General features: G+C 28.9%; 1 protein-coding gene across 2 annotated transcripts in view; it reads left to right on the plus strand.

Annotated features, from left to right (window-relative positions):
• LOC148238555 (lachesin-like) overlaps positions 1–15,833 on the plus strand; it is a 68,564-nt gene that overhangs the window by 36,632 nt on the left and 16,099 nt on the right. For both annotated transcript variants that reach the window (XM_088185601.1, XM_088185612.1), the window contains exons 2-4: positions 6,579–6,672; positions 7,182–7,291; positions 7,372–7,557. In XM_088185601.1, coding sequence (XP_088041727.1) covers positions 6,621–6,672; positions 7,182–7,291; positions 7,372–7,557 — 348 coding nt within the window. In that variant the 5' untranslated portion in view covers positions 6,579–6,620. The remainder of the gene's footprint in view (positions 1–6,578; positions 6,673–7,181; positions 7,292–7,371; positions 7,558–15,833) is intronic.

Consider the following 15,833-nt stretch of genomic DNA (forward strand, 5'->3'; position numbering starts at 1 on the left):
AATAAACTTTGATATTAATCCAAAAATAGAGACTGCAAGATCATATCTTAAAAGTTCAAGATTTTTTTATGGGGAATCAGAGCAGTAATTTCGTACAATATATATATTTAAAATATAACATGCTAATATTAAATTAGGCCAGTAAAAGCAAAGATTTTTATTACTATTTTAAACCTGTTTTATATTTAAAAAAATATTGTCTTATGCAGTGAGACATAAAATTAACAAACCTTTTGTATTCATTGATTAAAATATTTAAAATAAATAAATAATTAAGTTCTTAGTAAAATAATAATATAAATTTTATATTATCCCGAAATAATAATACATATTTTTAGGTTATTTTTTTTATTAAATTTAAGACTTAATTTTTTTAATAGTAGTAAAATATATCATCGAGCTTCGCATGTTACATTTTACTACTTTATTGCTATTGAATTCATGTCTTAAAAAGTCGCCACTGGCTTTAAATTAAATACTTCACTACTACGTTATGCAATAAACATCCTTTCCTTTGCGATTTGATAGAAACGCAACTCTAATTACTTCACAAGCTTGACATTCCAAGCGGATTAAGAAGTGAACTTAAAATTAAATTTCTCAATAAGGATAAATAAGAGATTTTACTATAAAACAATTATATAGTATTTAAAAATAACATTGGTTTTATTTATAAGATTTATTCTTTTAAATTCTGCAATGGCTCTTGGCCGATTTCCAATTAGAAATCGGGGATTAGACGAGGCAAGTTTCCAGAGTCTGGATACCACGACACCCCATCCATATCCATTATCCTTTCAGACGTTCCGGTTCGGTATCTGCTTAATCACTTGGCCCTTATCTATCGCCGTGGACCAATGCATCCATATAAAGCGATTTGATCTGGTCGGATTTAGTAACTAAATGCAACCGGATTACTGTTTACCCGAGACGTTTGCGTTGGCTAATTATGTGATACAGATAATGTAATTTATATTGAAAATAAATTCAATATGTTTATTACTATTAGTCTAATTCACTAGTTTTTATATCCATAGCTTTTATATATATGTATATAACACTTGTTTTTTTGTTTAATATTTTTAACTTACCAGTGAACGTATTTAATTATTATGGATGCTCTGCTCGCGTACAATTGTAATTTTGTCTAATAATATGGATACTTATAACAAGGATTTATTGAATTTATAAACTACTTTAAAACTTTAAAAGATTAAAGTCACCTCAACACGGTAAAGTCATTAAAAAATATTTAAAAGTTGGTCGATCAATATATACGTATTTTTTTGTGTTTTGTTTTGTTTATTGCTTATAAATTCCCTTGGTTACTGTATCTTGGATATTTGTCGCAACTGTTACTTGACTGTTATCATTTCATGTAATAAGTGTTAATTTACCTTAAACGACTTCTAAAACATGTGTGTTAGTTTTCTAATCTTTAACCGGGGTTTTCTCCACACTATCGAACCCCATTGTAGATATAATACTAATATATTTTATTTTAACGAAAACAAATTAAAAACAATTGTTTGAAAACGAGTGCTTTCGGTGAAAGGTATGTATCCAATTAACTTTAAGTCACCTTCATGAGTTGTTAGGTTGCAAAGTTTATAGCCAAATCAAATTTGTTTACCTTGGTTAAATTATTTCATTAGACGTTTTCTATAGTATGGCTCTATTTCTTTTAATGAAAATGAGGATCTAAAAGGTTTGATTGATTCTTGTGAAACACTTTATATTTTATTAACCAAAGGGCTTAATTAACACATTTTATTATTGTTATCGATAGAAAAATTGTTGTTGTTGAAGTATACGTATTTATGAATGATTTCAAATATGTTCCAAATATTCATTACAATCTGATTCAGTTTTCCAGTACAACATTTTTAAAGGAATTTTGGGGTATGCTGATAACAGTAAAATTGCAAAATATATGTAATTTTTTTTCTGTAGAAACTGAAAAGTCATGTTTTTCTTTAAATGTGGCATAATTTTGTGATTCGTTGCATATTAGTATATTGCTTAAAGTCTTCTGTGAAAAATGTCTTAAATTATTTGATTCACTGTAAATTATTTTCGTTTATTTTCAACTATAATAGTCCTGAAGTTTTTACATTTTTTTCTTTCTTGACTGTTTTTGTATTAGCACTATTTTCGATAGATATCGCAAAGCTAATTTCGCCATTATTATTTACAACAAAGCATTCCAATGGTTGTTTTAAAGCTCCTTTGCCAAAATCGTGATATTGCATAAGGTCTTTTCGTCGATCTAGATTAATCAAACCTATATGTATGCATTTTCTTATTTTATAATAAATATTTTAAAAAAAGCAAAGTTAAGCTAATAGCTTATAATTAATAATCATACCCAGACTTTGACACTCTTAAATGTAATTAAAAATTATTTAAAATAATATTTATTAAAGCATACTTTAACATATTGTAACAATATTTTTTTTATAAAATACGTGTAGAGTACGCTCGGGATAAGGATGCCGGTTTGTTATTGTGTGCGTGTACATGAATATGAGAGGGAGAAGCAATGTAGCGTGTACTTCGTTGTCTCGCTTTCTCTTTTAAGGACAGTCGCTGATTCGTCAACGCTGGTATTCATCATTAAAGTGCAGTGTGGCACAGAAGTTCGATCTTCTCTAGTGATTTATTTTAAATAATTTTGTGTTGATATTGGTTTAACCCAGATATGCCCACTGTCCCATGGGTAGGTCACTAAACTCGTGCCACTGTTTTTTTTATTTATAAATGAAATTTTAAGAGAACAAAATTTCTTGGGCATATCTGAGTTAATTAATATCAAAGCTTCAAATATACACTGTAAGTTTTTCGTTCTCTTACCCGTGGATTAAAATATTTAAATTATTTTTCCATTAATCCGTACGTTGATGGTTTTTTTACACTATTCTCTGTAAGGCTTAAAAAAGTTATTATTCTTATCGTTGCGCCAATGATAATTTTTTAATTTATTCAATGGATTCTAATGATTTAATAGAGTCGTCGAGCCATTAAACAATCAGCGAATAATTTCTTTCCCCATTTTATATCTTTTTGCTTTTGAAGAATAGCTATTTTTTTGACTAGTGAAAGATTTTGAGTTTTGCAAATATTTAATTAATGACATCAATGTCTGGTTTCTTTGATTATATAATATATTTTTAACTGTCAGTTAAAATTTCCAACTTAGCTCAGATGTATGTATGTTAAATGAACATATATTTTCTTTTAAAATAAAAAAATTAAATATTCTGAGCGAAATTGTTTTGAGCCACACAATAACAAACCGGAATCCTTATCCCGAGCGTACTCTACTAGAGTGAGTGAAAAAAAGTAGGCGTGTGGAACGCATGTGACACACGCCCTTATCTTTCACTCAATCTCGTCGCTTCACACGAGAGCGAGCGAAAGGGAATGTATCTAACCATACGCGCCTGTTACTCAAACGTAAATAAAATCAAACTACACTTCTACACATTTTTTCTACACTATACAAACTTACCTCATTCGTATAATTATAATCTAATGTTTTACTCATAAACATTCAATTCTAAAAAAATGTTAATTACTTCGAAGACAAAGTTTTCTTATGCGTTATTAGGTGACATAAGTACGACAGTAACAAATTCAAGTTTGCATATTATTTAAATGCACTTAATCTGTTGCGGATTCTTTCTCTCTACAGAGTGATTTAGATTCATACTGTGTAATTTTCTCGATCTCGTTCGCCATTAAATAATTGGGAGCGTTTAACCAGAGAAACATTCACTAAAGATCTCATAAATATTTTTGAAAGCAAGTGAAGATTCTCTCTACACGTAAACGATGTCTGCGGTAAATCTTTCAAGATGCTCGGTTTTGTTATGAGGAACGCATTTTACTTTGACGATCTGTCAGATATTTACAACCTCTGTGATATTTCAATTCCCAGCATTATTAAATCGAGATAAATAATTTGGCATCCCCGAATAATAAAATACTCCATTTCAATTAAAACGATTTTTGTATTACCTTTATAAGAGGATATTTAGTTAAGCTTTTAAAAGCGCTAGGATTCGATTAATTAAGTACTCGCAGAAACTTATAGGGCACTATACATTTCCTTAAACTATTAAAGGGCGGTGTTAACAATCAATCAATTTTCGAGGATTTCCAGTTTTGAGTTACGGAACGTCTTTGATGATCACGATCGCGTACTCTTTTGCTGACCGTTAGAACAAGGACGTCCGCATTAGTCAACTCGCCTATTGTCATCCTTCTCCATTGCATATTGATCTGCTTAATACAAGCCACTGTATTTTTTTTTATCTTACTTGTATTATATTTTTTGCGTATCGTAATAATACAATTTTTTTTTTTTACCACCGTGATAATTTAAATAAATAAATATGTCTACCTACTGTTTCTTAATACGCTAACGATTTTTTAATTTTAATAACACTGCTACAATTGTCTTATTTTTTGAAATATTACTGCTGTTGACATAGTACACCCATACCTCGCTTTATGGCCTAGATACGTTCCACGAAACTTGGCCGCAAAGCGAAAAGCCGTATAACGAATCAATTATTCTAATACAAATTCATACAAATTCAATGGGATCGGTTCCAAATTTGTTAAATATGTAACATGGTTTATCATTTAAAATGCTTTTTATCTTTTTATTTTATTTAAATCAAAAATACATACATAGCAAGTACATACATTTGTACATAAAATAATAACAGACTCCAAAAACCAACAATAATCCATAAACAAAAATGAAACAACTTCACGTTACATAAAATATCTGTATGAATACATACATAATTTTTTTTAAAATGGCTTTAATCTGAAGACGATGAAGAAATGGTAACCTGCAGATCACTGTCGTTCTTATTTTTCGCTGGTAAGGATGGACCTGGCTTAAAAAAATTGTCCAACGTTGTTTGTCTTGCCTTTTTGTCTCTTTCGTTCTTCAGTGATTAATAACAGCTGATCGCTGAGTTAATTCCTCGAGAAACTTTAGCGCTACGTTCGACGTCAGGATCGTTTTCAAGGAAAATGTTTACTCCTTGTTCGAAATAGGAAAAAGCTTTTGACAATTTTTTTGATGTTAGCTGTTTGGATACAACAGGCTCTGTCTCTTCATCAAATGCCGGTTCTGCTTGCAACTGAATGAATTCCTCATATGAAAGGGGTTCCCTATCAGCTTCAATTAGATCAAGCACATCACGTTCGTTCAAACCTTCAAAGCCGAGATCATGTGCTAGATAAAAGATGTTTTGCCTAATTTCAGGAATGCAATTAACTTCTGAATCAGTACTTTTTACACACTCTGGCCATATTTTTTTCCAAACATGGTTCATTGTTGTTAATTTTGATTCCTTCCATGATTCACTGGTGCTGTCAACAGCATCCTTGATGTTATAGTTTTTCCAAAATGTTTTAATTGAAGATTTACCATCGGTTTCCCTCATAAGTTGTCGGAAAGTTCGGCGTAGGTAATATGCCTTAAAAGTGGCTATTGCACCCTGATCCATTGGTTGGATCAGAGCTGTTGTATTTTTCGGAAAGTACTCAATCATGACATCTTCAGATAGTTCGGATAAATTAGTAGGATGCCCTGGTGCATTATCCAAAATTAGCAAAGCCTTGTTGCTTAAGTTATTGTCTCGCAAATATTTTTTCACTTCTGTGCAAAAGTGATTTTTGAACTAATCTTCTAAAGTAGCTTTAGTCATCCAAGCTTTCTTGTTGGATCTCCATATGACGGGTAATTGATTTTTATTTAGTCCTTTAAGAGACCTTGGATTTTCAGACAAATATATTAAAAGTGGGTTTAGCTTAAAATCACCCGCGGTATTTGCACCAAGTAGCAAAGTTAATCGTTCTTTAGACACCTTATAACCAGGCGCAGATTTTTCGGTTTTTGAAATGTACGTACAATTAGGCATTCTCTTCCAATAAAGCCCTGTTTTGTCTACGTTAAACACTTGTTCAGGTTTATGACCACCTCTTTCAATAATTCCCTTAAAAATGTTGGGATATTCCTTAGATGCGGCCTCATCGGCGCTAGCTGCTTCACCTTTCATTTTAAAATTATGCAAATTAAATCTATTTTTAAATTTTTTAAAAAATTGACATCGAAAAAAGGTTTTTTGTGTCTTAATTGAAGAGGGCCGTTATAGCGAAAGGCCGTATAAAGAGCGGCCGTATAGCGAGGTATGGGTGTATATTGTGTACAAAAAATATTAATTTCTTTAATTGCTAAAGGATTGCTTCTCTCATCTCATTTTCCATACAGGGTTATATGTAGATTGGCATTCCAACTTGCTCATATTTTATTTAATAAAATCAGTTTGTCAGATTATTATGCACATATTATTATTAGTGATTTTTAAGAATCTGAGCCCTCAACTATACAATAATATATGCATGAATTAAGTTATCCGGTTTAATCTGGCAGCGTTGCACATATAAATTTTAACAAAAGCGCGCGTGTGCCGTGGAACTTATTGCGTTAATTAATACGGAATTTTGCTTTCGGGCCGCCTTAAATATATTTCAGCGTTATTTTACTGTTGCAGGTGTAGTAAAGATACTTCGAAGGGGGTAGCCGTGGCCGTAAAATGGTAGGCTTTGCAGCGCCCGCCCTCAGGCTGTTCACTTTCTTAATTACCGGTTAGTCTCAGTTACGCTCGATTGTTTATTAATTAATCAGTTCGCTTCGCAGCTAATCTGTCGTGACGAGCGGTGAAAGGATAAAGCTTTTAAATATGCCTGAAATTATTATTACTTACAGAATTTTAATACTTATTTATTTGATAAATATCTACATGGGAGGTGTGTCATTGAACTTGCATTATCTATGCTGTAAGAAATTAAATTAAACGTTAAACCAAAATGTTTTGAATGTTAACCCAAAAACTCTTTACTAATATAATACACATAAGGAGCAGTAATACCCTTTATTAATTTTAAATTTCTTCATGATTATTTTTGATAACATACACCATACATCAAACCACACATTTTGAAGAAACTTTACCGTTTATTTCAATAATAAAATTTTAATAGCAAATATTCTACAATAATAGTTGAAGTCGCAATGTGCGCACAGCGAATCCGCATAATTTAAGTCGCGTCACTCGGGTACATGAATATTTATATGGTGGCATTTTTTTATTCAGCGGTCGCTGCATACCAGCCGGAGTTTGCAGAGCCAATTGTCAACCTGACAGTTCCATTAGGCAGGGATGCCACATTTAGATGTCTGGTCATCCATTTGGGAGGATACAGGGTGAGCTTTGTTTGAATTTAATTTAGTCTAGTTACACCTATCGCCACAGCCGTAAAGTATTAAAATATGCATTTTCACAGGTGGGCTGGGTGAAAGCCGACACTAAAGCGATCCAGGCTATCCACGAACACGTGATCACTCACAACCCACGAGTTTCGGTCACTCACAATGACCACACCACGTGGAATTTGCACATCAAAGCGGTGCAAGAAGAGGACAGGGGCCAGTACATGTGTCAGATAAACACAGACCCCATGAAAAGCCAGGTGAGTGACTTTTATTTACAACGGTTTTAATAATTTAATTATTTGGTTGGTAAGATTTGTTATATATCTATTTATTATATATACTACTTGTGTTTTAATATTAATTAGATCAACAATTGTTTTACTGACAAGGTCCTAAAAATAAGTTTAATATCACTGAATAGTAATCTTAATAAATAATAAATTTGTATTACCTTATTAGTTCTGGTCTATTATAGACTTTTATTTTATTGAATTAAAATATTTTTAGTACATAAGGAAAATTTTTATAAATTAATGATTAAATAGTTTTTTGAACATATTATATGACTATATATCTATATAATATCTTCCAAGATGCTCGGCTTTGTTATGAGGAATGCCTTTCACTTTGACGATCCGTCAGTTATTCGCATCCTCTATGACACCTTAGTTCATAGCATTCTTGAATCGGGATCTATAATTTGGAATCCCCGAATAGCCAAATATACCCTTTTATTGGAAAAAAATTAAAAAAGGTATTTAAGATACCTTTACAAAAGGACATTTGGTTATTATCCATACATATATCCCAGCGCTTTTCTTTTAGAAGTGTTGGGATACGATTCGCTGAGCTCTCGCAGAAAGTTGTATGTCGCTAAGCATTTTTTTCAAATTACTAAAAGGTGCTGTTGACAATCCAGCTATTCTCAAGGAATTCCAGTTTTGGGCTCCGGAACATTTTTGAGAATCACGATCGCCTCCTCTTTTAATGCCATTAGGGCTAGGACGTCCGCACTTTCCGACTCGCCTATAGCTGTGGCCATCCGGCTCCTTAATACGCTGGCATTACATATTGACCTGTTTAATGTTAGCTACGAGGAGCTGATCCAGTTTGTATCATTTAATTTTGATATTTTATATTTTTTTGTTATGTTTATTATTTTTAAGTATTGTTCTATTTATGTATATATACGTTTTTTTGTTTTGTTAATTTAAAATTTGTTTTAGACCATTGTGGCGCATTGGGGTAACCTGTTAAGCCACGATGGTCTTAATTTTATCTAAAAAATAAAAAAATAACATAAATTAGGGGTGGCCAAGTTGTCTGTTAAAACCTGTCTGTCAAAAAATAGTCATGAGCTATCTATCAAATATTAAAATAGGTTCTTGGGAATAAAAATTAATTCATATTAAAATCTAAAACACTTTTATTACGATTGCTTTTGCTACTTAAGATCTATCGATCGATTCTGTGGTTGTATTATTGAAAAGTTTGTACTTTCATTTATTTTGCCAGGTCGATAAAATTAGAAAAATAATTTTATAATACCTTAAGGAATCTTCGGTGTGATAAGCAAACTCAAACGATTTTCATTTTACATCACTCTGAGATACTTATACAAATATATCGAGACAAAACATAAAATTTAATATTCATAAGATAATTGCAAAAATATAGGTACAAAGATCTGACTTTCAAAGAAATATCACAAAGCTAAGAAATAATCTAATTGTCAAGAGATTGTCAATTGTCAAAATTAATAGCTCTGAAAATTTGCTTGAAAATTGATTTAATATCTCTGTGATTTAATATCATCTGAATCATTAAATCTTTTTCCTAAAACATTTTAAATGTTTGTCATATATTTTTCGGTATTAAAGATATTACCCGTTGGATATTTTAAACAATGCTCCTTGATGTTTTGAAATCTTAAAAAACATTTATCTTTGGATCATAACTTACCCTTGTTTTTAAATGCAGAAGTACTAATTAAATCACTGACGATGTGATTTTTCTCATTCAATTCTAGATTTAGCACACTTTTAACTAAGTTTTTTTGGGACACCAGAGAGAAATCAAAATCCGTAAATCAGTGACATCTACATATGTTATTAAGTATAAGCTATTATTATAGCAATCAAATAATACACACTTCTGTGCACAATTTTGCTTAATTTTTATGACGATTTTATACGTAAAACTAGGTTACATTTTTAATTTAGGTATCAGTTATTAACTTATTTATATTGTTCTTTAAAAAATAAATTTAACATTTAAAAATATTTTTGTTGTAGTAAGATATTTTTGATCACCGTTAGTTTATGTTGATAAAATAATATTAATATATATTTTTTAGTTTAGCATTTTAATATTTTGATGCACAAAATTATGTTATTTTTAGTTTTTCTTGTATTATTGATTTTTCATCTTTTTATTAATATTATTAGCATTTATATAATTAATAAAAAAAATAGTATTAAAAATACATAATTTACAAATTAATTACAAAGTTAAGTTTTGATCCTGAAAAAATAAATATATTGTTTTCAAATACATTATTTTATATTATAAGTTTAGTTAATGACTAGGTTATTTTCTCAGTAATTTTTATTACATATAAACAAAGAGGGTTCTGTTAATAGTTTCAATCTGAAGAGCTAGTTGTTTCTTAAATGTCGATTTTATCTGTAAAAACGGGAGGTTCACTCAAAGAATGGGAAATATTTTGCTGCAGTGCACTTTGATATTCAATACTTACTCAACAATAACATACAGCGCATTAAATCATTTCCAAAAACGTTGTCATAAAGATAAGCAAACACAATTTTTATGTAAAATTTATTATTACATTCACCAACGCCGTATAGTGTTGGTAAATGTAATAATAAATTGTTTTCTTTCAATTTCTATCGTGTCTGGGAAATTAAAATTGGGGATTATAATACATATAAAAAATGAGGTTTTCTTAATTTCTAATAAATCAAGTTAGGTAGTAAATATCGACATATTTTATTATTTGTAGTAATAGTTTATAATTAATCTGCCTATTTAACAAAAAAATATATTTAACTTAATCGTGCTCTGTAGACATAATAAATATAACCCTTGTCATATTTCTGTCGAGCAAAATTTTATGGTATATAAAAATATAAATTAAACTTTTTTTATTATTTTTCATTAAGCCATTAGTTAGTTGTTGTTAAAAACAGTTTTGGTTAGAAAAATGTATGTGTATTTCTTTTTAAATAATTAAAGTCCTCTGTAATATAATCATACATAATACTTCGTACACAATCCGACGCTATGACTTGACAATACAGGTGTTTGGTATGTTCTCGTAGCGAAATCCAGAGACCTCCCCTGTAATCTTGGTACACGAGTTTAATTATATTAAACAGCGTAGTCTTCGCCGGCAAACGAACGGGTCTTTAGTTTGCGCAGACAAGGGCGGTTATTACCCTTACCCACTGTATTTCTCTACAGCCGCTCGGATATTCGATATTTGCTCGAAGTTATATTAAAAAATAGTTTAAACCATAATTTATATTTTAATGGAATTTATTATAACGATTTATTTAACTATGTGCCACTAACTAATTATATACAAACGAGTCTTTGTTGTCGTATATGCTCTGTTTTTAACTTAAATATAATTATATTTAAGTTCTGCCTTAAATCATCGCACATATTTAGTATTAAAAATTAGTTTTCTCAAATAATTACTTTTATTTTTCTAAATTAAATTAAATTATTTATATAAATTTTTAAGACACAATTAAAATGTCGCATTTATTTTTATTGTATTTTAACTGTATAATGCAAAAGTATATTAATTCAATGTGATTAAAATCATATCTAAATATATTCTCAGATATCTGGATTTTGTTGAGTTTGAATGTTGCTACATATCATTACAAAGGAAAGCTTTTTACATTACAGATTTAAAATAAAATTTAATAAATATATAATATATTATTTAGTGTGACAATGAATTGTATGAAATCTATTTTTTGTCTTTCACCTGTGAAGGAATACGCGTCAAAAAATATTAGATGTGATATCTGACGTTACGTGACATAATGGACGGGGTTAAACAGACAGACGTGTTGTTTCGCACAGAGCCTTATATTGCATTATAATATTATTTATAGTAAGAATAAAAGTCACAAAGGGAATGAAAATGTATGATTTATTTTTACAAATTATCAAAATAATACAATATAACAAAATATTAAATATATGTTAATATTTTATATAAATTCTGTACCTTACAAAAGTTTTTACACGCTGACGAGAATTTAATTCAGATAGGTATTTTATCAACCAAATATTATATCTATTTTAAAATGTATTATATTAACATACAAGTTCAATCTTAATAAACAAATTAATCGATCTCGTGTTTAACGATAATCTGACATTATTTAAAAGACTGTCACATTGATTATAATTCGCAATACTCAATAAAGTGCTTAATTTACTACTAAATACTGCAAGTTAAAAAATTGCACTGATTTTTCTATTATAAATTGTATATTTCTTCGTGTTTTTAATTCTTTGTTACTATTTTGGTAATCTAAAATTATTATGATGACTAATTCTTCATCGCAAATGAACTTTTATAATAAAACTAATATTAAGAAAATAATATTTATATCATAACTTTTCGATTTTAATGTAACATTAAAAATGTTTATAAAATTAGTATCACCTTAAAAATTTGAACATACTTTAAATTAAAAATGACTCCTTCCATACTAGCAATATATAAAGTTCTAATATTTTTGTTATTTTTCTTTATCAATCCAATTATTAAATGGAAGATTTGCGAATTTAAGTTTTTTGTATACAATTTTTTTTTCCTTATTTGATTTTGCTTATTTTATTACTATTGTATTATATTTACTTAATAATATAATGGTATATGATTTGATCTATCGCAAAAAAATATTAAAAATATACAATTAGCCTAAAAACATTAAACGATAGATAGGTAACACTATTAACTAAAAATGTTATAAAACATACATTTTATGTTCTTAGTTATTACATGGATTACTTTTATGTTTTAATTTAATTATGAGTTCGATATAATTATACGCTTTATGATAATAAATTAATTCACAAAGATATTTATTATTTACCAACCGTTTTATAACTGATTTAAATGTCATTAGAACTTACGCTTAAAAATATATTGAATAAATGTAAATATATCTTGTAATAAATTATTTATTAAAATTAAAAATTACACTGGGAAACAAAATTACTGCAATTCAAAACGTTACCAAATCATAATTAAAAATCATAGTAAAACTTGCGCATTATGACAAACAACAAATTAATTAAACACGTTTCTAAAAATTGCATTAAATATTTAACGAAAACCATTTGAACTTTTTTTAATCTATCAAATCAATAAACATGCTACAAAAGCTTTTATTTAAGCATATACTTGCTCTATTAGATTATTACCGAAATTTTAAAATAAATATTTAAAAAAAATTTTTTATTACATTTAGAGAAATCGTAATCACGACAGAACGGCTTCTACGAAAACCAATCAATTAAAGGTAAACTTAATAGCTTAATAAATTTATAATAATTACAAAATTTTGTATTATTATTTTTTCAAACTAGTGGTTCTCAAAGTCGACGGTATTAAAAAATATATATATCATTCTTAGGATGTTAATAATGGCAATGGCACACGCATAGTTTTGCTCGAGTCTCTCAAAATATATTATTTTTGATTAAACCTGTATTAAACTTTATTGAAATAATATTTTGTTTTATTAAACTAATTATTACTAATTATATAAGTAACTCGTTTACGAAAAATGTTGCATTATAAAACCCTGCAAATGTTTAGTAAAAAAATTGTATGTACATTAATATCATTTCTGGTTTAGAAGTCATGTTTAAGATATTTATTTCTTGTTTAGGAATTGATTATCTCCATTTTTATGAATGCTTTCAACTTGGCTTTTTAAATCAATAAATGGATTTTTGGTCCATTCAATTTATTTTAATCACTATATTTTTAATATTTAATTTTTTTCAGAGGCAAGTTTAAAAACAAATTTATGACTTCTAAATAATTCTGTTTCTTTCTTATGGTTTTAATAAAATAAATAGAAATTTCCCATTTAAGTTCGAAAGCCCTACGAATCATTATTACACAAGATAACTAACGTACTTTACAGTAAAATAAAAGTGAGGTGTATTTAGCTTTCATATCATCACACTATTTTTCGAACTACTTAGCTCTTAAAAGACTGTTTTTGTTGTAATTAATATATTTTAGATAAATGTTATTAGTTCCTAGCTCACATTTTTTTGACATATGAGCTGCTCTGTGAATCGTTCAATGCGTTTAGATAACTACAGTGCTTTCTTTTTAATCAATCCAATTTAGTTATTTAACTCACTGTCATTCTCATAAAAAAATGTTAATTAAAATAAAAATTTCATTAAATGTGACTTTACCAGAAATTGAGTTGAAAAATGATTTTCTGTAACATATCGAACAAATGCAATCAAATAGCACGATAAATGACTATTGACCTGAAAGGCCTGGGTTCGAATCCCATACGGAACTTGGTGTATTTAAATTTCTATCGTGTCTGGGAGATCTGAATTAGTGATTATTATATAATTATAATTCGGATCGATCATCACAGATTAGGTTTACCTAGATTTTTCTTATCTCACGGATGAATATCGTGATGATTAATTAAAATCGAGCTAGGTTGTACATATCTGGAATTGAGAGCTATTTTTAGCTCATTGAGAATATCTTACATGAATTTAAAAAATAATAGAATTCTTAGCTACATTTGGTATATTATCTACTTTTATTGCAAATTTCAAAGGACGTACTTGAGAATTAGCTGATCGCATATTCAGATTTATCATAAATTATAATTCAAACTCTTATTTTTAGTCAAAACTGTTTTGCATAAGGTTCGCAATTTTTATTTTTATTTTAATTTTAACAAAATTATTTTTTTCTTATTTTTTTTAATTAAAAAAAAAAAACTCTTGTTCAATGCTAGAATCGCATTTGAAAGAACAGAAACTATTTTTTTTATGTTTTTTTCATTTTTATTCATTTAACTCATGCAATTTTCTTTAAAAATATTCTATGGATGTATCAATGTAATTTGAATGATTTTATACTATTTCTAGCTAAAAGATTTGTACATACTAAACATCTTTGGGTTTTTCCACAATATTTATTATAAAACTTGTATATCCTTTTACTTTGCGGTTCATCTTTTCTTGTTCTATTGCAACTATTTTGTATTAGCATTAATATATTTATTTTTTGTGAAGTTTTTCTTGTAACAAGACAAAAAATATATATTCCTTTCAAACATTAGGAATATTTTTTTAATAAATGATTTACAGTTGAGTTAGCTGGCGCCTCCCAGTCTGGAAGCCTCTGACCTAAACAATTAAAATTTGGCGCACCACAAAAAATGACAACACAGCCATACTGACTAGTGCTTTAGGTATTTAACTAAACGCAAGTTAATTATAAAATTATTTATACCAAAAATAATAATACAAATTGTGAATAAAAGTAGACAGGGTCGTATATATGTAATAAAAATCAATTGCATTAATTTTAAATCATTGATTTAACTTACTTAAAATAAAAATAAAATTAAAAGAGTACGCTACTTAAATAAATTAAAATTGTAATATACAAACAATTATTTAAAATAATTTTCAATGTACCTTTCTATATTTATTTAATCTTAACTCGGCTTTAAATTAACACACGGATATTTATAAATTACAGGTTGCTTTACAATACGGCTAATTAGACACATCTTAATGCTAACAAAGGCTTAAATCGCGAAATTAAAATATTGATATTAAATACTGCTAGTATCCGTCCGTTGGTTCCATTTTTTTTATACGTGAGCTTCTGAATTTTTTCAAGAGCGGAAACAAAAATCCCAATATCGAAACTTCATTCAAAACACCAAGAGAACTCTTTTATATCCTTTTTTCTATAAAGTTCGGCAAACTCGCTTTCAAAAAATTACTATTCCTACACGCGACGACGGGGAATAGTCGCGGAAAAGTGGGACGTCAAACACGGCCGTGTTGATGGGAATAAAATAGAGAGAGCGAGAGGGGGGCCTTCGGCGGAAAAAGTGCTGAGTATTTTAGTGCGGAAGTTACGACAGCAGCCTGTGTAACGACCGGATGCCGGGCACGGAGGCCTCGGGTCCTATCTCAACATTCATCTCGGGCGCGTTATGCCTGAATCGACCGCTCAGATGCACATTCCGCACGTGCAGCCTGCCATACTGCTGCATTCGCATATTCAAATTTACTTTTTTTCCTTACGCGGATGTACTAAATCGCTTTAGATATTCCTATTAAATTAAACTAAAAAAATAGTTTTGAACATATCTGCCCTACTCTACACCCTTTGGTTTATCGTCGACCGTAGTCGATATTGTATTTGTATATCTTGCATTATTTATTTAGGTTTTGCCATAACTTTACTTAA

This window comes from Plectrocnemia conspersa, unplaced genomic scaffold, assembly GCF_051122295.1.
Source record: "Plectrocnemia conspersa isolate PC_06_02 unplaced genomic scaffold, ASM5112229v1 ptg000001l, whole genome shotgun sequence".
Taxonomy (NCBI): Eukaryota; Metazoa; Arthropoda; class Insecta; order Trichoptera; family Polycentropodidae; genus Plectrocnemia; species Plectrocnemia conspersa.